Genomic DNA, 26,479 nt, shown 5'->3' on the forward strand with positions numbered 1-26,479 from the left:
ATGCACGGGAATTTTTCATAGAAAGGATTTTATTAACCTTTTTGAGAAATGTATGACATACTGAGAGCTGATGTGACGTGTTTTGACCTACAGGGGTTCTGAAGTTCAATGGATAAGACAGTTGTGAGAAAAGAGTGAGGAGTAGAACATGAAATGCATGACAGCCATCTTTTTATCTTCATCTCTTCATGATGAAGATAAAATGATGTTTCACTTCATGCTCATCCACAGGGAGGATTCTATTTTAAAGCCTGAAAGTGGTCTAAAAATATAACAGATGAAGGAAATGGATTCAATGGGGAAGCTTTTTTTAAACCAACAGACGTGTTTATGACTTGTATTTTTTTATCTATTAAACTGAGAGTAGCATTTGGTTACTCATTTCTTACTAGACAGTTATCAGGAACAATGAACAGATTAAAGCCTTATTCTGTTTTAGCTCTAAGGCTGTGTCTGAACATCAGCCGTACCCCTATATAGAGTACTTTATACTTTAGGGGTTATGCCATTTTTTATGAGTGTCTGGACGTCTAGTGGATGAAAAAGTAGTGGACTAAAAATATCCCACAATACACCTTGAAAAGTAGTGATCATCCATGGTCACTAGATGAGCATATTTAATCCCACAATGCTTTGCAAGAGCATTTTGCAAAGCAGCTATTTTTGTTCAAGAAAGCTTGCCTGAAACAAGGTAAATATATCAGAATCAGACATACTTTAATAATCCAAGAAGGAAATTACTTTTGTTACACGCTCCAGATATACAAACATTACATGTATATATAACTCAACAGATCAGAAGAGTATAGCAATAGTTAAATCAGCTGTAGAAATTGCATCAATTGTATGACTTTGCATTTACTTTTGAACAAAACAAAAACAATTGCTAGAAAAGAAAGCCGTCTGTGCCTTTAAGTAAAGTTTAAAAAGGCAAACTATTCTGCATATTCATGCATACGTGAGCGTGTTTTTACTTTTGCAAACAGAGTACTGCTGCTAGATTTCACAAGTAACGCAACAGATAAGGGGTGAATCACACAGTGGACATCCTGTATGTACTTAAAACACAGAAAGAGTCACACATTAGGTGGTAAAAATACTCAGAGCTCATTACTTTTGCTAAGGGATTGTACTTTCCTGTGTTGTCTAAACTGAAGCTCAACAAGTCTTTAAAAAACTAATCAATTGTTTTTCTTATTAAAAAACATAAAAAGAACAAGATAAATACTTACAGTATGTTCATACAGTGATATATGAACACAGAATATGTGCAAGAAGCCCAGAAATAGCATGAGAAAGCATTATTAAGATTCTTTTTGGTTAACTTTGTCCTTCATCTATCCTATCACTCCACACACTGCTGACACACATACATACATATCGAGAACACGCTGTACCGCTATGGTCTCTGATGACTTCAACAAATTCCCTAAATACCAGCAGCCTCCTTTCAGGTCAGCAGTAGGATAATTATGTGAGCAGCAAGAAGAATTTTAATGTCAACAGATACTCAAACTAGGACTACAATCCACTGTAGCCATAGTTTACCTGCTATTTCCCTACTTAGCTAAATAACAGTTAAACTCTAATGTACAAGAAAGACGGTAGAGAAGCATGTCGTTTACTGTACTGTACGGTCAGGAATGAATTAAAATATTAGACTTTTTTCCATTTTCTTTTAACCACTTCAGTTAAAAACTGTTGAATCATTGAAACTCAAAGGCTTCAAATGCACATAGTGTAAATAAAAAGCATGTAAACAGTCATTAAAGCTGGGACAGGTTTTATTAGACTACCTGAAGATTTCTACTTACCTTTGTAATTTTTTAGACACTTAAATAAAAGTACGGTTTTAGAGGAGAGACAAAAAGCATGCTCTTGACTCGTGTTTTAGTTTTCTGGTGTTCTCTCATACCTTTATGTTGCAGGCCTGCTCCATAAGCCGCCGGGCGTTCTCTGCTGCTCTGTAGCGCTTAGGGAGTTGCACTCTGAAAAACTTGAGGGCCCCCTCAAAGTCTGCCTGCAGGAGGTCCTCTTTGGATGTCTGCAAAGGAGATATGAAGAAGTGGGAGGAGTAGAGAGGGATGAGACACCAACACCAAAATGAGTGAGCTTCACCTGTCATGTTTCACACATACGCACAATCGGTTTGATTCACTGCAAGGTTAGCATCATGCAGCTCATTATATGAGATATTGATTCTGTTTACATGAAAGACTATTAATGAATTAAGAACACCACAACTGTGTAAAACTAATATTAAGAACTACGCAAACTATTAAAATCAACATTTTCTTACAATCCTCCTCAGTCAGTCCAAACTCAGTCACACTCTAATGTATGCAACTATACACATATTACTTAAAAGTGTTCAAAGCCCTACGTTGTCCACTTCTACAATGTGTTGCAGATCAAAAGCATTTATACCACTTAAACTTTTAACAATTTCCTATGTTACAATAACAGACATTAATTTATTCTATGGGGGTTGGTGTGACAGTCCATAACAAAGTGGCATCACATTGTTAAAGCCTTAGAACCCCATCATAAGAGACAAATATGGGGGCTGAAGCATCATCTTGTATGAGTGTTTGGGTGCAGGAGGGATACGTGCAATTTTTAAAAAATTAGATAATATTTTAACTGAAGAAAGTTAAACTTGATGCATCTTCCAAAGATATCAGACCAGAAGACAAAGCTTGGGCTTAAAAGGGTCTTTTAAATCTGTATTAACCATAAACCAAACAACCTGATTAGCTAAGAAAGATGCAAACCCCCAATTTACACAGGGTCTGACTCCAACTTCCTAATCTACACTGTGCTCAATCTGCTTCAAATTTTTTAAAATCCCTGACCTCAGACCTATAAAAAACTTGTGAACAGACCTGAAAAGATGTGTGTGAAAACCATTGCCGGGACATATATCAGTGACACCAGTTCTGTTAGGAGGAATGGGCTAAAATTCCAGCAAACTACTTTAGAAAGTTTGTGAAAAGATACTAGAGGAAACCAGTAAGCAGTTTTGTTTCAATTTTGCTACAAGCCAAGAAATGTGTCTGGGGTTATGTGATGGTCGGATTTGAGCAAAGCATCTTTTAGTCTAGACACAAAATACTGCATGTAGTGGAAACATAATATTGCACATAAGCTTAAACACAGGACGGTTTTCTTCACTAATTTAAAGGAAGTACTGTAAGTCAGATATTTGCTGATGTTTGAGGTTCACCTTCCCGCATAATGGTGACCCTAAACATATAACACTGGAACAGATGACCACATATTCACATGTTAGAATTGTTAACTCAAAATCTAGACCTAAATCTAACAGAGTTTCTGATAAACCAAACTGAGCCAAAGTCTGGGCAAAATGTTTCAGTCCTTAGATGTACTAAGCTGGCCGAGGCTTACACTGAGACAAACACAGTTCTATTTCATCCCTACTGACCGCCAGAGGCGGTGCTTCAAGCACTGAATGATCATTCTTGCGCATGCGCAGGTCGAGTATTAATGACAACAAAGTCAGCTGTGACCTGCCGGGGACCCACGTGACTCTATATAGTCACGTGGCACCCGGCAATCAATCCCCTTTGTTCTTCTCGCGCGCAGGTGTGTTGAGTACCGGAGTGTGGTCGTGTGAAGCTGGTTGCTTCTGTGTATACCACTAGTTTCCTGGCTGCTTGTTGCTGGTAGCCCCGTGACCGGGTTTGGTCGGAGCTGCGGGTAAGTCTCGCCCTCCAGGGGCTGCACAAGCTGCTTTCACCTTACCAGATCTGCGGTGACTGGTAAGTTTTCGTTCTTTTCTCAGCAGTAGTTTACTGTTCGCTTTGATTTGCCACGTTAATTTTGTGGCTCTTTTGACTCACGGTAGCGTTTCTGCTCGCGCTGAGTTGTTTTCAGTTTGTTTGCCTAAGCCCACCAGTAGCGTTTCTGCTCGCGTTGGGTTCTTCTATAGTTTGTTTATCTACACTCACCAGTGGCGTTTCTGCTCGCGCTGAGTTGTTTTCAGTTTGTTTGCCTAAGCCCACCAGTAGCGTTTCTGCCCACGTTGGGTTCTTCTATAGTTTGTTTATCTACACTCACCAGTGGCGTTTCTGCTCGCGCTGAGTTGTTTTCAGTTTGTTTTGCCTAAGCCCACCAGTAGCGTTTCTGCTCGCGTTGGGTTCTTCTATAGTTTGTTTGCCTAAACTCACCAGTGGCGTCTCTGCTCGTGCTGAGTTCATCTTTAGTTAATAATCGATTTGCTAGTGGCGTTTCTGCTCACGCTGAGTTTGGAATCTCTGCGGGGGTTTTCCTACAACGAGTCGCCAGTAGCGTTTCCTGCTCGTGTTGACTTGTCCTTGGTAGCAGGCTGATCACGCCTTTCAGCAGTATGATGCTGGATAATTTATGTTGCTCGACCTGTCTGGCTCCACTTCAGCCGGATGACGGGCATGACTTGTGTCCCTCCTGCCTCGGTGTGGAACATCTCCGGGAGGCGCTGTCAGATGACGCTTGCCCCAACTGTCGCGTCATGCCCCGGTCGGTCAGACTGGATCGGTTGGCTGCACTGGAGCAGCCTACCGACTGGGCGAGCGCTTCGCCGCGTGCTCGTTTGCCGATGGAGAAAGCGGTGTGCAAACGATCTACTGTGGCTGCACCTTCGGTACCGACGAAGCGTGCTAGACGGACCGATGCAGGGAGGTTGTCCACCAGAGTGGATCATCTCACTACTGAGCTGGCCCAAATGAAAGCCCTCCTCCAGTCCTTTCAGACTGCTGGTGATCGCGGCACGGCTCTCCCTACCGAGCAGGATGAAACGTCAGTCAATGACGACGATGCTGTTTCTGTGGCGGCCTCTGGCACCCATTTCTGTGAGGACCTTCCGGAGCTGGGCTCCGGGGCCTCTGGGTCGGACTCCATTGCCTCCCAGGAGGATACGGGGGAGTCTGTGACATCCGCTATTCGAACGGCTCTTGCCCGTTTACAGATTAGTGTTCCTCAGGCCCAGCCTGCGGCTTCCAGCGCCTTCTTTAGGCGCAGTAGGTCAGAGACTGCCTTTGTGGTTCCTCCCTCGGCGGAGTATGTGCGGGAACTGCATGCTTGCTGGTCAGACACCAAGGCGTTTTCACGTCTGACGACGGATGGCAGGGTCCTGGCAGCTATGCAGGAGGCACCCAAGGTTGGCTTGGGGCAGATGCCAGCGGTGGAACCGGGCATTGCCTCTCTTATAATCCCGCCTGATGAGGCCTTGCGGCCCAATGCCCGTTGTCCGCGTCCTCAGTGCCGTATTACCGACGACCTTCTCTGTAAGGCCTATGACTCTGGGGCCCGCATGGGCCGGATTGGGAACTCTCTCTCCCATCTTATGCTGGCCCTGTCTTCCTCCTTGGAATCTGTTCCGCTGGATCATGCCACGCAAGGCCTGGTTGATGCATCTCTGCAGGCCTTTGCTCTTATGACGAGGGAACTTGGAGGCACACTCTCCACACTGGTTCATGCTCGCCGCCAGGTCTGGTTGGCGCAGTCACCACTAACTGAGCCTTGTAGGTGGACCCTCCGGGCCCTGCCTGTGGTCCCGGGGGAGCTTTTTGGTTCAGCGGCACTGGACGCCTTGGACCGTACGGCTCAGGCCTCTAGAACGAGGCAACAGCTGGCAGGGCTTCACAGACGTGATCGCCAGCCAGTAAGCACCTGGGCAGCTGCGGGTCCTTCACGGAGGTCCTTAGTGCCTTCTCCTTCTCCCACTGAGCCCCAGGGTCTGTTACCAGGTCAGAGATCGGTCCGGGGACCTGCTCTAGATCGGAGGAACAGAGCTCGAGACCAGGCTGGGACGAGGTCCTTTCATCCCTTTCGAGCCGCGCAGTCTGGCCGGCGTCCTCCCGGGCCTTCGAAGGGCCGGGGGACCCGCAGATGATGCCTTAGGGCCGGCGGTCGGTTATTTTTCCCCGGGACAGCTCAGCTTCTGGGCTGCCCACACCCCGGACTTGTGGGTGTTGTCCACCCTGTCCCGGGGGGTACCGTCTTCAATTCCGCCGCCGGCCACCTATCCCTGGCCGGGTCAGGATGACTGTGATCCACGACCCGGTGAAGGCACAGGCACTGAACCAAGAAATCTGCACCTTGCTGGCCAAGGGTGCTATAGTGCCTGTGGACCCCCTGCTGGATCCAGGGGGCTTTTATTCCACGTATTTTCTGGTTCCGAAGAAGACCGGGGGCCTGCGTCCAGTCTTGGACCTCAGAGGCCTGAATGTGTACTTGAAGGCCATGCCCTTTCATATGCTGACCACCAAGGAAGTGTTGCAGGCGATTTCCCCGGGCGATTGGTTCACTTCCATAGATCTCAGGGATGCTTATTTTCACGTTCCGATCGCTCCGCCCCATTGGCGGTTTCTTCGTTTTGCTTTTCAAGGGAGGCATTTCCAGTTCAGGGTCCTCCCGTTCGGACTTTCACTGTCCCCCAGGGTGTTCACCCGATGTGTTGCAGCGGCCCTCTCTCCTCTGCAGGCACAGGGATTGAGGATCCTCCCATATCTGGACGACTGGCTCATTTGTGCCGCGACGTGGGACCAGGCGGTTCGAGATACTCGGTTAGTGCTCCATCATGTGGGATGCTTGGGCTTGCAGGTGAACATGGAGAAAAGCAGTCTGACCCCCTCACAGGAGACTGTCTTCCTGGGCATTGCCATGGATTCCATCTCAATGACTGCTTGCCCGTCACCCCAGCGGGTGGACAGTATATTGAGCGTGCTCCCGGAATTCAGGCGCGGCATGGCGCTGCCTCTTGTGCGGTATCTTCGACTCTTGGGCATGCTTACAGCTGCGTCCGCCGTAGTGCCCTTGGGGCTGCTGTCATTGCGGCCCCTCCAGATGTGGTTGAACAGCTTGAATCTGGATCCCACACGGAACACTCATCGTCTCCGAAGACTTCGGGTGGGGCCTCAGTGTCTTCAGTCTCTGTCCCAATGGAGGGTGAGGTTGTTTATGACCACAGGGGTCCCGCTCGGTTCCCTCCCGTGTCGTCGGGAAGTTGTGTTTACAGATGCATCCTCCACGGGCTGGGGTGCAACCTGGCGGGGTCAAATGGCACAGGGGACATGGTCCCAGCGGCAGGGCAGGGAACACATCAATGTCCTGGAGTTACAGGCTGTGCTTCTGGCTCTTCAGAGCTTTCTTCCAGGCTTGCGGGGGAAGCACGTGCTGGTGAGGTCAGACAACACCACAGTGGTCTTTCACATCAACCACCAGGGGGGCACGAGGTCAAGGAAACTGTTGTGCTTGACTCAACGGCTTCTGACCTGGGCAGCTCCACGCATAGCCAGCCTCAGAGCAGCCTACATCCCAGGGCCGGAGAACGTGCCAGCAGATTTTCTATCCCGTCAGAAGCCGCTTCCAGGGGAGTGGAAGCTTCACCAAGAGGTGGTGGAGTGCATCTGGAAGGTCTTTGGCAGGGCGGACGTGGACCTCTTTGCCTCAAGGGACGCATTTCACTGTCCCCTTTGGTTCTCGTTGGACAACAGCAGCCCTCTGGGCCACGATGCTCTGGCACACGACTGGCCCAGGACCCTCCTTTATGCCTTTCCGCCATTCAGCCTACTTTTTCAGACTCTCCTCAGGGTACGTCAGGAGGGGCACAGGGTCCTGCTGGGGGCCCCCTACTGGCCAGCGAGGACTTGGTTTCCTCTACTGTGCGAGCTCAGCTCCGGCTCGCCAATGCGTCTCCCCTCCAGGAGAGACCTTCTTTCCCAGATGGGGGGTCAGATCTTGCACCCCGAACCGGACCGGCTCCAGCTCTGGATTTGGCCCCTGCAAGGCCGGGGTCCACCTTCTCAAGATACACTGGGTCCATAGGGCATACAATGGCTAATGCATGGGCGCCGTCCATGCGAGCTGTCTATGCTAACAAGTGGACGGTCTTTGCGACCTGGTGCCGTGATAGAGGGCAGGACCCGGTGCAGTGCTCAGTTTCTGACATACTGACCTTCCTGCAGGCATTGCTGGATCAAGGACGGTCCCCATCTACCTTAAAGGTGTATGTGGCTGCCATTTCCTGTTGGCATGTTGGGCTGAATGGTTGTTCTGTGGGCCGAGACAAGGATGTTGTACTGTTTTTAAGAGGTGCTCGGCGTTTGCACCCACCCAACCGCCCTGTGGCACCGGCGTGGGACCTTTCTCTTGTGCTTGAGGCTCTTCGGTCCCTCCCATTTGAGCCCCTGGCGTCGGCGGACCTCAAATGGCTCTCACTGAAGACTGCGTTCCTTTTAGCTATGGTTTCCGCAAAACGTGTAGGGGAGTTACAGGCTCTCTCGATAGCCGAACCCTCCTGCCGGTGGAATCCTGATGGCTCAGGCGTTACACTGTGGGCTGATGTAGCATTTATTCCTAAGGTATCACTGCCAGCAGGCAGCACCCAGCCTCTCCATCTTGCCCGGTTTGACTCCGGAAGTCCCTCTGAACCACTGTGTCCTGTCCGTGCCCTTGAGACATACATCAATGCCACGGCATCCTTCCGAAAGACAAATAGCCTTTTTGTTTGCTACGCTGGCTCACGGAAAGGTCAGGCACTTTCTAAGCAGCGACTTGCACACTGGGTTGTGGATTTGATCTCCAAGGCTTATGCCTTGCAGGACCGGCCACTGCCGGCGGGAGTGAAATGCCACTCTACAAGGGGCATGTCGACATCGTTTGCTGCTATGACTGGGGTGCCATTGGATGTTATATGTCGTGCGGCCTCCTGGAAGTCACCTAGTACCTTTACTCGGTTCTACAGGGTGAATGTGGCTGCGCCCCATCCGCTTCAGGGAATCCTCGAGCAGCATGCCTCTACATCACATTAGGTGGGTGGTGTAGTCGTTGTTCCTTGAATGTTGCTGATTCCTCGTGACCTTGTTGATATGAGTCATCCAGTGCTTGAAGCACCGCCTCTGGCGGTCAGTAGGGATGAAATAGAACGAAAGTTACTACCGTAACTACGGTTCTATGAATCCCGGATGACCGCCAGAGTGCTTGGTCCCTCGGAATCTCTGCTTTCGCGAGAAGATTGAGGGATTGATTGCCGGGTGCCACGTGACTATATAGAGTCACGTGGGTCCCCGGCAGGTCACAGCTGACTTTGTTGTCATTAATACTCGACCTGCGCATGCGCAAGAATGATCATTCAGTGCTTGAAGCACCGCCTCTGGCGGTCATCCGGGATTCATAGAACCGTAGTTACGGTAGTAACTTTCGATGTACATGCAGCAGAAGGTACTTTAGGTCTACAAGGTGTTGAGTCAAAAATCTGAATACAAATGTAGAATATTTGCATTTCAGTTGTTTTGGGGTTTGTTTTGGTTTGCAAATCAAGGATTATTTTCTTCATGCTTTTTAAATGCACTCTGGTCTATCTCATCAAACTAAAAAAAAAAAGTCTTTGTTTGGATGTGAATGGTACTACATTTTTTTATTTTTTTATTTTTGTCAAAATCTTAAAGCAACATTTCCTTAATGGCTACAGGCTTTAAATAGATCTTTTGTCCAATTGTGCACCTATTCTTGTTAGAAGAATTCAGATTCTAGGAGATTTTAAAGGTTGCCAAAGGCTAGATGCCATGAAAAGGAAAACAGAAGGAAGAAGCCTTATTTTCATCTTTAAACTAAGCCTGAAGATGTTTTAAGGAGGCAGAATTAGTCTCTGTTCAAGGAGCGTGTTATCATGTATCCACCTACAACCACAGTTAATACAATTATGAAACGGAAACCATTGTCTGGGAAATGCAGCCTTTTTATGCTGTCTATCTTTGGCAATACTTTTCTCAAAATTTGGTGTAGAAAATATCATCAGCAATGCACGTTCCAAGATATTAATCCAGGAATGTATTCCTAATTGTTTTGTCTCACCGCCAGCAGCCTGGGGACGAAGAGTCTGTGCCCCATCCCAAGAAGATCCATGACCCTGCAGTAGGGGTCCGCTGCAGTTTGGTTGCCATGGGAGCTCTCCTCCTCCTTTCCCTCTGCATCCTCTATTGCCCTGCATGCTGACGGGAGTGTCAGATGGGGGTTCAGGGCCGGAATAGGGCGAGGGTAGGGCGGAGGGGAACGTGGTGGAGATGGGGGTGGGGTAGGACAGGGCAGGGGAGAGGGGTTGTCCCGCTCCGGGGCCAGGTTGGCAGCTGACTCCAGGGTGTCTCCTGGTGATGTTGGAACAGCAATGATGGGGTGTGATCAGCTAAAGTTGACCAGATCTTTCAGGGTTCTCCCCGTCTGGTGTCCATTAGAAATTAGACAGAGAGACCAGAACAAACAAGGGTATCCAGTGTCCCAGACTCACACAGCAGCTCAGCAGGCAGATCCCTTGCATCACATGTGGCCCCTCAACTTGTGCCACTGTCAAAGCCACAGTTTGGCTCCCTGATGCCTCAGAATCACAGTCTGAAAATGCTGAGTTGATGCACATGTAGGCATTATGCCGAGTCCTACAGGTGTTTATTTATTTCCTCTAAAATCCAGTCACACTTCCAACACTTAAGCTTTCTCTGCAAACTCCAACCACTTCCAGTCCAGTACACTGTCGCCTAGCAACAAAGTGGCTCAACACGTGGGCTGCTGCTCTGAAACTGAAGCGGTGATAAGAACCCCACCTTCTTTGATGTCTCCTTTTACATTAATTTTCAAATCCCTTCCGTCAACAGAGATGAAAATCCCTACTGCTCAGGGTAAGGATATAGAAAATCAACTGAGTCTTCCTTTTTGAAACGAGGCCTCCCTTAATATGGTTTAGCCCTCTTACAAGAGCAAAATGAACTGAACCAAAAACAGCTCTTCATCCACTCTCAAGCTTGCACAGTCAGGGCAGGCGGCACAGCAGAGACAGATGAGATGTGGTTTGTTAAAGCTGGAAATGTGGGACTTCTCAGCCTGCGGGAGATGATGCTCAGCATTACTTTATGGCTGAGTGGGTGCTGGACTCACACGCAAACCAGTGGTGCACAAAGAGAAGAATGAAGCAGTAGAAAACAAGCAGGGTCTTTCCTCAAAGATTTTTCTCGTCACAGATCTATTGCTTTGATAAGAATTCAGCACAGATCCAAGCAGGATTAACCAGTTCGAGCATATTTTAGTCAGCTGCTCCAGCTTTATAACTCCAGCGCCTCCAACAGAATCCTATTAGCAGAAGACGGCCGGTCTATATCAGTTAGTGGATCTCTCAGATGAAGCCAGCTTCTTCAGAAGGGAAGTTACTTCTACCTCTGAACCACTCAGGCTGATGGTTGAGTGTTTGCATGAGTGGATATTGTAGCACTGACGGAATTGTTGGTCTTGGCAGGCAGCTGGGGCGAGGCAATGCAAAGAAACATCACTGTATCCAATGAACTGTTCCTCCCTCGTTCTTTGTGATGCTAACAGCTAAAAGCTAATGGCTGTCAGGAGCAGCTCCATTGCAGGTATCTGGGTGGTGAACAGGAGTAACGTGTGGTAGAAACAAATGATCACCGGAAAGAGCAGAGGTAAATAAGGAAAAACAGCAAGATGAGGCAAAAAGGCAGGAAAATGGAGAAGGGAGGAAAAGAAGAGGCTTCGAGCAGGCATCCATGGGAGGTAAAGATGAAGAGGAAAAAAAGAACAGAAAACAGATTTTTTCCCCCCTGTGGTTCAGATTGCTAATGCTATTGTCGATGCTCCTGCTGTGATATGGATAGCAACCGCTAAGCTGGGCAGAGAGCACAGCGAGCACAGCTGAAGGGAGGGGTGGTGGGAGCAGAGGGGAGCGCAGGATGGAAGGAGGAGGGAGCATCGGAGGATCATGTCGTCATGCCTGACCAATAAGAGGCAGGCAGTGGAAGCCCCTCCAATCTCCTCCTCCTACTCACCATTCTGACATCCATCAATTTCCTCCCATTTCAAATCTTTGCATCCTCAACATCTCAACTTTACTCGCAAAGAGTCCATTTTGACATGAATGTAGAAACCTTTGCACCATCACATCATACTTAGGATTTATATCTATGCTTCTACTGTTTTAGCATTCCAATATATAGTGCATTTTTCACTCTGTATTGTTTTTAATTTTGCTTTTATTTACATTATTAGTTTTTGTTTCATGTGTGTCTGTTGCATCAGTTTGTTCCTGAAAAACGGGACCCAGACCAGAATTTTCATTATATTATTTAAAAGAGAATAAAGAAATTAATCAACTACAGTATATGCCAAATATTGAACCACTATTTTGAATTTTAATATCACTTAACTTGAACTAGTACCTCTAAAATTTTTACAGCTTTTACAACCTGGTACATTTTATCTCTTGCTCTAAACTTTCCTAATAATAAAGTAAAGCATCGGCCCATTTTACAGACTGCTTCAATAAAGCTGCACTTCATGTTAATACAAGTTACTTTTCAATGTCCATTTTTTTCTCCCAAGTAGGTTTATATATTCTATAAATGTTTATTTGAAGAGTTAAGAAGGTTTTTAATATTTGGTGTTTTATACTTTTAAGGTTTTTCTCTAGGGAATCTATTTCTTTTTGTTTTTAAACATCTGCCTATGTTGTACAGATATCTCATCAAAAATTCATTATGGTCTAATTAAATCACTTTAATTTCCTGAGGTAAAAACAATTAGGCTCTGAAATAGAAAAAGATTTCTAACAATGTTAATATATTGTGGTCTCCTAATCATAGCTAGAGATAGATTACCTAACATAATATTTTTGCTTCTCTGAAACAGGAGTTTCAATTCACATCTAGGATATTAGACAGTTGCTTACTTTTTGAATCTAAGCTCACAAGAAAAGAGCTAACACAATTATAACTAGTTATTGTATTATCTTTACTATATCATTTGATAAAATGAAGCAAATGATACAGTTGGATTAACAAAAATGACATTAAATGAAAAGTAACAGAGACACAGATTGTATTCTGCCTATCAGCAGTGCTTTAGATATGCAATGATAAACATATACTGAAAAGGTTTTAGTAAAGACTTTTTGGTTCACTGGTGAGAAAGAATACATCTTTGCTTGACTCTACTACCCAAAAGAGATGACTGTGGTCAAATAAGACCGCAATATGTGGTTAAGCTGCTCGATGTTAGCTTCCTGTTCCAGCTGAGCTAACATAAAATCCCTTCAGTTAATTTCAAAGTTTTGAATTGTGCATTAGAGTAATATAGGACACTGTTGCTGCTGCAGGTGAAAAATACAGGATTGATGAGGAAATGAGAGGAAAAACCCTCGCATTTGTATGTGTTAGGCTAAGCAGTTATAATAAAACAATAACAAAGCCAAACTCACAGCTGACAAAACGGCAAAGAAAAATAATAGTGGACTGAACTAAAGATTTATACCATCAACATTGATAAGGTAAGTACTAAATTACTCAACTAGAATTATGAGAAGCATAATAAAAGTAAAAAGCAGAATACATAACAATAATAATAAAAAAATAGGAAAATCAAAGATTCTAAAAGAAATAGGCTTAAGTCCAAATCCAGCAGCTTCTTTCATTCAACCAGCCCAAATGCAGCAGAGAAATTCAGATCAGGAGTTTTTCCAGATGTTTCCTAACAATTTTCTCAGCTCCCTCCTCCTGAAACTTGCTGCAGAAAACTTTTAAATTAACTAAACTTATCTCATTGAGTGCCTTTTATTTTGAAACAAAAAGTTATGGAGAATGGTTCAATGGCCTGTACCATTTTTTTTTTTTTTTTGGCTTTTTGTGTTTTAATTGTTGCTGCCAATTTGCCATGTTTCCATTGTAGAAAAGGTTTTTAATCTCAATGGGACTCTCCTGGTTGAATACATTAAAGCATTATCCTTCTATGGTCTATTTAGGTACCATTGCTCAAGTAAGTTCTAATCTGGCTTCTTCTTAAGGTCCATTTTATCCTAAGTATAAAATGGACCATCCTATCTGTGTATCTTCACACCCTTATTGTGTATCAACAAAGAACAGGATGTCCTTTATACGGCTACAAACAGCAAAATACAGACAAGAAATATGACACCTAATCCAATCCAACCCATTAACATCTGATAATACAATAAGCATTAAGCTACAACCTTTTCTCTATTTATTAAAACAATATATGGCCTGCTCAGCAGTTTATATGGCTATCTCAAAAGATTTTGGTTAAAGACAATAAACTTATCTATGTAATCGGTTTTATTAGCAGCCAGATAAAAGACAAAAGTTGCTGTTTTCAGTCTCTTCTTAATAAATTGCAATTTTTCTTGCAAAAGTGTAAAGACATTCTTCTGATATCTAGATGCAGTTATTTTTGTGTACACTTGGGGGCGACAAATGTTACATAATGAAACCAAAAATCTGATTTCATTTGACTTCAAGAGGATCATGTCTGTGGTAACCATAAACTTTAAGGAGCACAAATGAAGCATATGCAGTCAGAAAAGGTTTAAAACAAAACATGCGTTTCTATTATTGTCTAGCAAAATAAGAGATGTTAGATTTAAATAAATGTATATAGATGCATTACTAACCTTGAGCAGGGCCAGGGCCACATTGAAGATGATACTTAATCCCTTTAAAACAGAGAACAAAAATGTAAGAGGAGGTAGAAACAAAATAGACATAACCTTCATGTTTGTGTGTTTGCAGGCTTGAAAAAGATTAAAACATTTTATTCAATGCAATTAGAGTTTCAGACTTGAGCAATTAGAGTTTCAGACTTATTTGGGTAGTCTGTCTTATTTTCTAACTTTGATTTCAGCGTTTCAGCTGTAAAGGGCCCCTATTGCATTTCATAAAAATTATATCCTACATTTGTATATTTTTTAAAGTAGAACAGAAGACGACAATATCAACAAAAGTTTCCCTTTCCCCAATGAGTTTATGGTCGAAGTAGTGTGGGATTAATCGTTGTTAGACGCTGTTTGGTCATTTAAATAGCTTCCATCCAGCTTAACTATGTACTAAAACAAGACTTGAAAAAATCCATGGCTGTGGCTTGTAGGCTTAGAGTTGTTAAATTCATCTTCTAATATGAAAAAAATATAAAACAATTTTATGGAATAACTTACTCAGAATATTAACCTCCACGAATAAGACGGGAGACAGGATCTGAAATGCTGTATTACAAAATCCAAGCACTTTTTACAGATTTAAATCTTATTCAAGTTTGCCTGTGTGTCATACAAAACCCACAGAACAATGGATCTTATGTATTTTTGAACTTAGATTATTTTAAACCATGCCTGCAGCTTGGTACTTATAAGTAGTAAAATGCTTTGGCTATTGTATATTACTGAAAAACTTGAAATATACTTCCCTACAAAAGTATCAAATCTCTTTAAATATTTAATTTCACTTTACATTAAGAATTTTCTAATTTTATTTGGGGATGAAGCAAAGACAACACATATTAAATAAGAATAAATATAGAGAGATTAGACTATTAGGCTATTAGACTAATAGAAAAGACTATTCTACTACTAAACCATATATATCCTTTAATCTTTCCATAACACAATATTTTATAATGGTATAACTAGGCCTGTCGCGATAATCAATAAATCAATTATTTGCACAATAAATTATCGGCTATATCGTCTCTGACTGTGTTTTTCTCTTTCTATTGATGACGCTGGATGACAAGGCTTAACTCCGGTTCGTTCCACTGACCCCTCCCCTTCCTCATTTTTTAGCAAGGGAATAAATGAGTAGGGAAGAAGGAGGAGACTATTGCATCAGGTAGTCAGCGCGCATCATTTTGTACTTCTGCAGCTTTACAGCCCCATGAGGAGTTAGAGGAGTTAGTGAGGTAAAAAAAAACACACCTTATGTTGGGGGAAAAACTCGAAATGGAACTGGTTTCAAAGCCGAATGCAACAGCTGCAGTGTGGGAGTATTGCGGATTCAAACCTCAAACCAAACCGAGGTGAACCGCTGAACCTATACGAGCGAGTATGTCCTATTTGTCATAAAACAGTAGCAACTAAGAGCAGCAATACAACCAACCTACTGTACCTATGCACCTAAAGCACAACCACCCAGCAAAGTTTCTCCAGCTGGGGACAAAAAGTACAAGCGGTGGCCCGTCTGCGTCTTCAAGTTCGCAACAGACCACCATCCATGAAGCAATTAATTGACAGGCAGCATACAAAGGGACGGCGCAAAGTGGCGTGTGCTCACAGACAGCGTAGTTCATTTAAGTGCTAAAGAGAGGCTCCCATTTAATATTGTTGAAAAGCCTATCTTTTTAAAAATCTAATGATATACAGACTTCATTATGTGTATTCTATTGGTTGAATGTAGTTTTTATTTCCACTTTGGTTTTATCTTGTGTTTAGTTTTTATTCAAGTGTATTTTTAGTTAACAGAGACTGAAAGTCCATTTGATTTTTATTTCTCGTTATATTTTGTTAACCAGTTCCAGTGTTAAGTGTTCTGTTGAAAATAAAGTGTGTTTATCTTTGGCAGGAAATCGCATGCATTATTACGTCATTTCCATTAAATCAGTTTAAAAAGGTCCTAAAACAATATTATCGTTTATCGCAATAATTTTTGAGACAATTAATCGTTCAGCAAAATTTGTTATCGTGACAGGCCTAGGTATAACCAAATAATGTCAAAACTCATTGTTGTTAAAAAGGCAGTGGTCATAGTAGAACTAAATTGGGGGTATTCATAGTTTTATAGAGTCTTGTACACAGTTTACAGTATTACAGATCACTTCAGGGACCATTTTTAAAAGCAAACTTGTGATTGTGGTTTGATAATATATGATAGTCAGGAAAGCATAATAGAAACATGCCAAGTTTTTATCTATTTTGCAAAATCAGAAAGAGTGGGAAAATTAATTGTGTTGATAAAATTCTGCTTTAAAAACATTAATTTCCATCATGAATAAATGGCACCTTTAATAGAAATAGGACCTATATTCCTCAACATCCTCCACATTCAGAACTTTCAACTTTTTTTAGTTTAAAGTGGCTTCACTGTGCTCATTTATTGATTGAAAAGTTATCATTAGCAGGTGTAAAAAAATCAAATATTAAGATGAACTTTCTTTTTTCGCATGCAGGATTTCCCCATCTGTACTGAATATATAGTCTACACTCTTGTACAAACAATTTCTTTTTTCATTCAGTGCTTCATCTCCATGACCTCAGTGAAACCCAATTTTTTTAACCTCTTTCTTTACTGTGAATGTTCTTTTAATTTTGACACAAAGAAGATGTACCAAAGCCAGCTCTGCAAGGGAACACCCCTCTCTGCTTGGTCTCTGGGACAACCAGTTCACATGGCAACATGGAGCTAAAAATATCCGCAGAGCTCCAAAAATAACCGAAGAAAATGAAAAGAGGATGGGCTCTGCCTCCACACACCGATCTTTGTGGGCCTGAAGATGGTGCTACCATGCTGAGCCAAGATCAAAGGAGCGTATGAAGGAAAGAAATACCAACTCATCCCAGCAAGGTGGAATCAGAGGAGATGAAAGCCAAATATGCAGAGAGGGGAAGGACACGGTATGGGTGTGTTAAGAAGTTTTCACAAACACAAAAGTGAGTCCAATTGTGCAGAACCAGCAAGGCTAGGGAATAAAAAAGACATATAAAATGGGTTTTGGCCTTGGGTTATGGTTTCTAAATGAATAGAAAAAAGAAATCCTGAATAAAACACAACTTTTAAGTTAGGCTGAAATTTACATGTATACACTTAGATCAAGAAAATTATAAAAACAAGAATGTAAAATCAGAAGAAGATTTTTGCTGAAAAAATAGAATAAGTAAAGTGATCGAGCATTTCGAATATTCATCTTTCTCTTTTTATAATGCAAATTTATTGTTCAATAAAATAGTGTAAGAAAAGGGCAAAACTAAAGAGGAGGAGGGTTCCAGAGAGCTAAGGTTTTACAGGCATGTTGTCATCATGCAGCTCATTGGCCAAGAAATAACAAGGAAACCTTTAATTGTTCTGCCTCGGGGCAACAAAAGGAAAAAGAGGGAAGGGAGGTGGAGACATTGGAGGGGAGCATAGGGACAGCAGGAAGATGGGGAAACATATTTCATATTGGTTGTTTGTGCAAAGAACCTTTCTAAAAACAAAGTTTTAGGAATATGGTAGAATAACAGATTTTTTTCTGAAGAAATAAAGGAATTAATGATATGAACTTTAATTCATCATTTATGGAGTGAACCTTTAAAGCCTATAGAAACATGAGATGCACAGGTTTAAATAGTACAAATGGTTAAATGGTACAAATCTCAGTTCGCAGGTTACTACATAATTTTTCAGTGGGGTTAAGACATAGAGCCGTTTCAGAAGTTTCATCTTAGCCTAATACAACAGTTTCAATGACAACAGTGAACCTAGTATTACTTTGCCATGGACTGAGAAGGAACCAGCTGATCTTCGAAAATGACTAAAGTTTGTTGCAGATCAAATTGCATGGCTAGATGTCCTCTAGATATGTTTTGACAGACCTCAAATAAGACTAACATTAGCTGTGTGGCCTAAATATTAGTATGATTAAAACAGTCCAGATGAGGCTATAAACGTTCTAGCTCAGTACTAATTGTAATGTATTACTAGTCATGCTGAGGGGTCCATTTCACAGTCATGCTGAGGGGTCCATTTCACAGTCACCCATTACAAGGGTTGACTTATTTTTTTATTCAATTTGCATGTTTTCTAAGCCATAACAAGGCTTTTGTTTGGGCAACTCCATAAGCCTGGAACTCAACGCTACTCCAGACATTTTGAAATTGAGAAAGCTTTCTGGATGGGAAGCAAAACGTCTTCAAACATGGAAAACAAGTCCAGGTTTGTTATTTCACATTTTGGAATGGTATTAGTGAATTGCATTGGGGTGGGAGAGAACCAGATGCCATGAAATAAGAATTATATACTATACCGTTAATCAGTAGCTTATTGTTAGAACTCAGACAGAATTAGATGTTTCAAAATGACAAGGATCACAAATACAGATAATTAAATCCCCACCTAAGAGCCCTAAATTCAGACCTATTGCTAATGAGGGTTATCCCTAAAGGGCAGGGGGGAGGCTTGTACCTAATATATTTAATAAACTGAGCCAGTTTTGATCAAAAGAGTCATCAGATATCCAATCAGATCATAATTTAAGGTTCCCAAAACAAAAATGTATACCAATGATGTTATTTGTAAATTTCTGCTCAACTCTGTACTTGAGGCCACAGAGAGCTGGTAATAGTTTCCGACCAATGTTTTTTTTCCTCTGTGCATCTCTATCTTTCCCATTTGTAATCAGCTAATAAATCCATAATAGCAGCTAAACCACTAATGTCTGCCGCACCTCTTTCTTGCTATTAACCTTTCGATTTCATGTTTCCAGATGGTTGAATTTCCCATTAAGCAGTTCTATACATACAATGCAGCCTAAATCCATCTCACAATGCTCCAAGTATACCGCTTTTAGCTGCCTTTACCTCGCAAAGCAGCAAGTCAGTGATGTGGAAAACCATGCAGAGGGGAAACTTGGCCGTAAAGAGGGTGAGGAACCACTGGGAGGCATACATGTGTGCCTCCAGGTTCAGCTCCTGGAAGTGGGCCCAAAGGTCTGGGAGCTGTTCCTGTGGGGACAGAAAAAAAAGGTCTTTTGTAAAATGAAACAGCCCTCCTATCATATAAAGATATTATGCAGGATCCCTCCTGGGTTCAGCTTAAAATATCAATGACATAAGAATGACATTTTGTCTACAAATTAGACCAAAGTAACAGAGAATCCACGCATCACACTGCATTTTACAGACCGTGAGAAATTGAATTAAAGACCAACCTGAATCATGGTACATGGTAAGCGGCCATTATTACTATGCACTTTTTTTTATTTTAGTTTGCAAAACTTTAAAGGGGTCATAGAATGCAAAAAAGAGTTGACATCGTGAATAACGATAGTTCAGTGGGTGAAATGGACGTACAGAGAAGTTCAAACCCCATCGACACCTCCTTTCTCTGCAAATGTCACAATTCTAACCTACCACCATAAAACAGGCAAATCCAAACGAAGTGCCGAGTTGACATAAACTCAGGGATGTTGCCTTATTTGGTTGCGGCCTGTACTTTTGTCACTCCCAAAAATTTACATACACAGCAGCCCACTGGTTCACAGGCCCAAGAACATGAATAGAAGTCGCAAAGATGTAAGACACTAGGGATGCTGACTGGACCCGACCTTAGCAGAGAGCCATGAGCCGCCCATCCTGAGCTGGAGGATGGGGGCCGGTAAGGCAGGCCGGGGGAAGCACCGGGCCGTCGGTGTCCAGACTACAGTCACCGGGTCCGGTCCGGTCGCTCTGGGGTTCCCGGACCTGCCCCGGAGCTGAAGGCTTGGTTCGGTGCCCGGTGTGTTTCGACTATGTGCTGCACTGTAGTTGACTATAATACAAGACGATTTGGATTTTAGTCAAAAAGTATTTACCCCCCCGGGTCCGGGGGGGTAAATACGATCAAGTAAAATCATACGACTGGCATAAAATCAAATACAAACAGGATAAAAATAAAACAACAAGCCGGTCCCATCTAGGCGTAATTGGAGACAATGACACAGGAAGTGTGCTCCTGATGTCCAGTCTGCTCCGTAGCTTTATTTTGGTCGCTGTAACCACAGAAAATCCAGCTTCACAAAGATAGGATGTTATATATAGGATGAGTCTTGAACTGAATTAACCTGTGTCAAGAGGCACAGATGCACCGACTGATGTAATTGGGAGAGAATACCGCAATTTTTTATATTTTTCAAAATAAAACATCACTCAGACTCTGATCGTCGATAAATTATATATATATATATATATATATATATATATATATATATATATATATATATATATATATATATATATATATATATATATATACATACATTCAAATACATACATACTTTTTTCTGTGTGGCCCGGTACCAAATGACCGACGGACCGGTACCGGTCCGTGGCCCGGTGGTTTGGGACCTCTGCCCTATATAATCATACTATGATCCCTTTAAAGATCATTTAACATAAGTAATCTAAGCAGGTTGTTCAACCGAAATTACATTAGTTTCAATTTATCCCTTTTCACAAATAATTTACGCGACTAGCTAATGTTACCATAATCTAAAACTAACCTTATGTTAGCATTTTAGCTAAGACTAGCATATTAACAGCAGTGAGCATAGTGTAAATGTTTTAAAATTATACCCAACAGGCTATCATTAGGCTGTACACATGCTAGCTAAATACATCCTGTTTACAAGTCTTAGCTATGAAGCTAACGTCAGCACAATAACTAAGTTAGCTGACATGCTTTGCTGTTTATTAATAAATGACATTGTTAATTTATTCTATTGTCTTTTTTGCAGGTCTCTTCATTGGTCATTTAAGCAAAAGAGTGAATTAATTCCATCTTCCACATTGATGAATTCAAACTGAAATTGAAAGGAAACATAAATGATTAATTAGTTTTATTCTGAGCTACTTTATCCTTGTTTATATAAAAATTTATGATCACAAAGTTAAAAAGATGGATTGCTATTAAAAAGTCTGCTCACTCTTTTTACTCACGCACACACTACATGGGCACAGAATACTGTTTTTAATCACAGTACATGCTTTTGTCACACACATACCACGATGCATTATATTCTCCAAAAGGTAACAAAGTACATTCTTAATGATCTAAATTAAATTAAATATTAAACAGTACATTTAGTGAACACAGAAAAGTTGAAAAAGCAACAGATATGTGAAAAAATGCAGATGGTGCAACACCTGGTAACACTACAATTAAAATGAACATTAAATTTTGGTTAAGGATAAAGGAGAAATCCTACATTATAGTGTAAATCCAACACAAAAAAAACTTATCTGAGTCCTAATTACCAATCTTTGGTCAATATTTAAATCTGATACTACTCCTGGGTAGGATTGTTTTTCTATCCCCTAAACATTATGCCGTGGTTGATTTCCATCAGGGACATTTTTGCTTTAAAACATAAAGAGCTGCTTACAAACCTGCATCAGCTTTTCAAGCTGATAGAACTTGCAGTGAAGGTCTTCAAAGTTGTTCTTGTACAAAGTTCTGAGGCCATAATCGTACATTATTTTCACCAACACACAGAAGGCTTGCTCCTCTGGCATCTGAAACCACATGGATAAAATCATTAAATACAATACCTAGCACTTTTAAAGACAAAATATCCTTATCCTTGCTGTGGTGACACTATCAATGTCTAAAATAAAAATGGACGCATACTAGAATGTGGAGGTAATAAAGGACAAACAGGACACATAAAGGCATTTTCCCTAAATGAATTCATTGTAAATAACCTCTCTTTGTGTTTGGATTAATAAATATAAAGCTCAAAGAGAAAATGTAACACTAAGTCTTTGAGGGTATTAATGGCTTCATTTTCCTTTAAAACACACATATACAAACTAGGAGGAGATATTTAATCAAAGTGACAGTGTATGTTGGAGCTGAATGCACTCCTGCAGGTACAGTTGAACCCCAATAAATATTTCTGACACCTTGTCTATAAATTCTTCTTCTTTTCCCTCCACGACCTGTCTGCCTTCTCCTTTTACAATGGCTGTTCCTATTACCTCCACTTCTCTTTTGTTCTTTACAGTCTCTTCTTCCATCACTTTCTCTTCCTCCTCCATCCTCCACATAACTTCCTTGGGTCTTCTCATAAAATGTCAGGGCCCTTCCTCATGACTCTCCTTCCTCAGCTGTCTTGACATCTTCCAACCGTCTCACTGCTCTTTAAAGTTTTAACCTTCACTCCAGTCTCTCCTCCTTTTGGGTCTTCCTCTATCATGAGTCACATTTACAGCTCTCCTCAATTTGTCTTTCCATGACAAAATCTCTCATAGTATTTTATCAACTTGCAATGGAAGAACCTCACAATAACACCAACAAGAGAATACAGAAAAATCTATAGTGACATGATTACAAAATACAACTCTGGCTACAGTGAAACTTAAAATGCATCCCAGTTACTGGCATAGGCGTTTAGACTGGTATAAAACCTGCCAGTGGTCTTCTAGTGTTCAAAAAAAAATTTTAACATATAAATACTGAGCAACGATCATTGCTACAAGGATGAACAACTACCAAAAAAAAAAAAAAAAAAAAAAAAAAAAAGATAGTAGCGGATATAACACCTAAAAAATGTTGCATAAGAAAAACGTGATTTGACCATTTTGTTTACTTAAATTTAAACAGGTATCTTGCACTTGCACATTATGCATAAAGGGCTTTACTAATGAAGTGATGGCTAGGACATTAGACAACTATTTCCCTTCTAAAACTATTGAAACCGTAACCTTTTTAAAAAAAATTCTTACTGCGCAGATGACTGAAATTACATTAAAACTAACTACTCTGTATGTAGTAGCATCATTTTATGCTGAAACAGTTAGTTTCTGGGTTGTATCACAAATTTTTCAGCCAAAAGGAAATATTTCAAACAGTTGTTGCCTTGCATCTTAACAACATCTTTAGAACCATTTGAGTAGGAACATCAAATAATTTCCACCATAGCTAAATAACAGTTTCCTTTTACCAAACATCACTCGCGCACTTCCTATAGAAAAAATGTCTTTCCTTGGACTATCAGCAAGTTGCATTACCAAAACCCAAGATTAAAAAAAATGGTTCCTCTTACATTTTCTCTCAAGTTTTTCAACTAGAAAGTAAAACCATCACACTACAAACATCCTGTGCAAACAGAGATATTTTTCCTTCCATAGATGTTTTCTAATATATTGACAGCTGTTTTAATCTTAAAATGAAAGATCAAGTAAGTTATTTTAAATGGTTTCCATACAGAACGTTTAAAAATATTTTATTCTAAAAATAAAACCAGTTCACTGGAAAAAGTAAAAAACCTTTGTTTAGAAAGATGGAAAAAAATGATACACCTATGGACAGAGAAACAAAAACAAAAACTCACACTTGCAGCGTTACCCATCATTAACTTTAATATAAAATTAAATAGTCAGGGTTATGAGGGCATTACACAACATTTCCGACTGCATTAATCATTAAGCTAATGAACAGAGAACTAATGGGTGACGGATGTACTCACATGTAGAAGAAGAACAGCAGCCAAGAAAGACTGGCCTTGACAGTAACCAATTTCCTCATCATAGACAGAATAAGCCTGGGAAGAAAAAAATAACAGAAAGTAAAAGTAGATTAATTTAAACAACATCAAACCTGTATTCAGTGGCAATTTTGAGGTTGGCTAAAGCCAAAGAATTCAAATCTAAAGTTAACACGGTTTAAACTAAGCGCATGGTCATTAATTTTAAGAAGCTGAATGCTCTAATTCTTTAAGTGAAACTTTAAGGATTTAAGTTCATTCATGGTAGCTTTAATAATTCAAGCTCTTAGCATACACTGATACATTATTTATATTCAAGATAAGCAGAGGGAAAATCATACATCCATCCATCTTCTTATACGCTTATCCCAAGTGGGTTCACGAGGGATGCTGGCGCCTATCTCCGGCTGACTACGGGCAAGAGGCGGGGTTCACCCTGGACAGGTCGCCAGTCCATCGCAGGGCAACACAGAGACAAACAGGACAAACAACCATTCATGCACACACTCACACCTAAAGAGAATTTAGAGATGCTAATCAACCTAACAGTCATGTTTTTGGACTGTGGGAGGAAGCCGGAGTACCCGGAGAAAATCCACACAAGTTCAGGGAGAACATGCAAACTCCATGCAGAGAGATCTCAGGCCAGGAATCGAACCCGAAACCTTCTTGATGCAAGGCAGCAGTGCTACCCGCTGTCACACTGAGCAGTAAACAATAATGTGTATAATATATACAATAATGTGCACAGTGTCTCAGTATTCATCCCCCTAACCTCATATACAATTTATAAATTCTAAAACAGCCATTTATCTTCACAAGTCAACTCATAAGTACACATAGGCCCTTGGTGTGCAACTTAATTAAATGTTACCCTTTCAGTGTTTCGTTGGGGAACAAGCATTATACAACAGAAGAACACAGCAACAAGGGTTTTAATATCTTACAGATCACTGTCCGATGCATCATTCAGAAACGGTAAACAATAATGAGTGTCCAATCCAAAACTCTGGCCTTTACAAAAAAGGCAAGAATACCAGGTTTAGTACTGTCTGCAGTTGGCCACAATCATAAAGGGCTCACAAAAAATGGAATGATGCAAGGGCGTAGGAATATGTTTACAATTGGGGGGGACACATGTCGGAAATCTGAGATTCGTAAATATTCAACAGAAACATGTCTTAAGTACGCTACTTTAAAAAAAGGCTATTTAATCTTTTACTTTATTCCTTTATAAATGTGTCTTGCAAAAATAATGCATTTAAAATTTACATAATGCATTTGTTCATAAGATGTGAGCATATCACCAAACAAAATGACTGGAGTCTTTTATTAAGCAAAGGGAGATGTCTTTCAAGGGCTTCAGCCCTTGGCATATTTAGTGTCCGCATACGCACTAGAAAATCAAATATTTCAGTTGGATTAAAAACAATTCAGTGGGCCACAGAAGTGCAAAGTTTGATATGTTTTATTTTGTCAAACTTGCAATAATGGTCAAAAATGAATTTATATAGATTGACTGACAGAGGGAGCTGACAGTGTGGTGAAGAATTATGGACAGGGCGCTTTGAAGCATCTGGTTCAAAAACGCATTCTAAATCTTTGGTAGAAATCCATCTATCCTTCCATTTTCTGTACACCCTGTCCCTTAGTGGGGTCAGGAGGTGCTGGTGCGCCAGTCTGTCCCGACCTTTGGTAGAAATGGCGTCTTTAATTCCAGTTTGCAGTACAGAACAGAGAAAACTACAGAGTTGTCAATGTTGTGTTAATCTGTTTATAGTCTAAAAAGAGGAGCCAGCAGTTTATTTGAGGAAATAAAGGTGCAGAAGTTAATTAGTTGGTTAATTAGTGGTTGTGCAGCAGTTCGCTGCTAAGAATTAAAATTAATTCTCCCTGTGGTTTTAACTAACGATCAGGAGCGCGGCAGGTATAACATCTGTCCATTTCGGCGAATCAAAACCACACAAAAAATAAAAAATCCCAGACCGGGCTAATTTCAACACAAGTTGTGTAAGGTGACTGTTACTCACACTGACGTTTCTCTTTTTTAAAAATCTGAGTAAGTCCTACTGCTGTTTAAGCCTTTTAGTTGGTGGTGGCAATGTACTGAAATGAGATATATACAAAAAAAAAAATTTTTGGCTAGCGTGGCAAACATCTAGAGAAAGTTAGCAGTTAAATATTGGATGAGTGATCAGCCCAAGACTACGGAAGAGGATTAGGGCCACTGAAAAAAGTTAAGTGATTTTTAAATTTTATTTCAGTTTAATACAGGAAAAAAGTCAGAATTCTGACTTTTTTCTCAGAATTCTGACTTTTTTTCACAGAATTCTGACTTTAATCTCATAATTCTGACTTCTTTCTCAGAATTCTGACTTTAATCTCAGAATTTTGGATCTTAATGTAGATGGGCACCATGAAGGTAGAG

At 41.4% G+C, this 26,479-nt stretch overlaps 1 protein-coding gene across 1 annotated transcript in view; it reads right to left on the minus strand.

Moving 5' to 3' along the window:
• Positions 1–1,883: 1,883 nt before the first annotated feature.
• The window catches only part of rabgap1l (RAB GTPase activating protein 1-like), a 132,668-nt gene continuing 108,072 nt past the window's right edge, over positions 1,884–26,479 (minus strand). The window contains exons 15-19 of the mRNA XM_038286214.1: positions 24,034–24,108; positions 21,953–22,078; positions 19,388–19,531; positions 14,459–14,500; positions 1,884–2,044 (exon numbers count right to left, since the gene is read on the minus strand). Coding sequence (XP_038142142.1) covers positions 1,910–2,044; positions 14,459–14,500; positions 19,388–19,531; positions 21,953–22,078; positions 24,034–24,108 — 522 coding nt within the window. The 3' untranslated portion in view covers positions 1,884–1,909. The remainder of the gene's footprint in view (positions 2,045–14,458; positions 14,501–19,387; positions 19,532–21,952; positions 22,079–24,033; positions 24,109–26,479) is intronic.

The sequence above is a fragment of the Cyprinodon tularosa genome, unplaced genomic scaffold (genome assembly GCF_016077235.1).
Source record: "Cyprinodon tularosa strain WSP-4 unplaced genomic scaffold, ASM1607723v1 ctg106, whole genome shotgun sequence".
Classification (NCBI taxonomy): domain Eukaryota; kingdom Metazoa; phylum Chordata; class Actinopteri; order Cyprinodontiformes; family Cyprinodontidae; genus Cyprinodon; species Cyprinodon tularosa.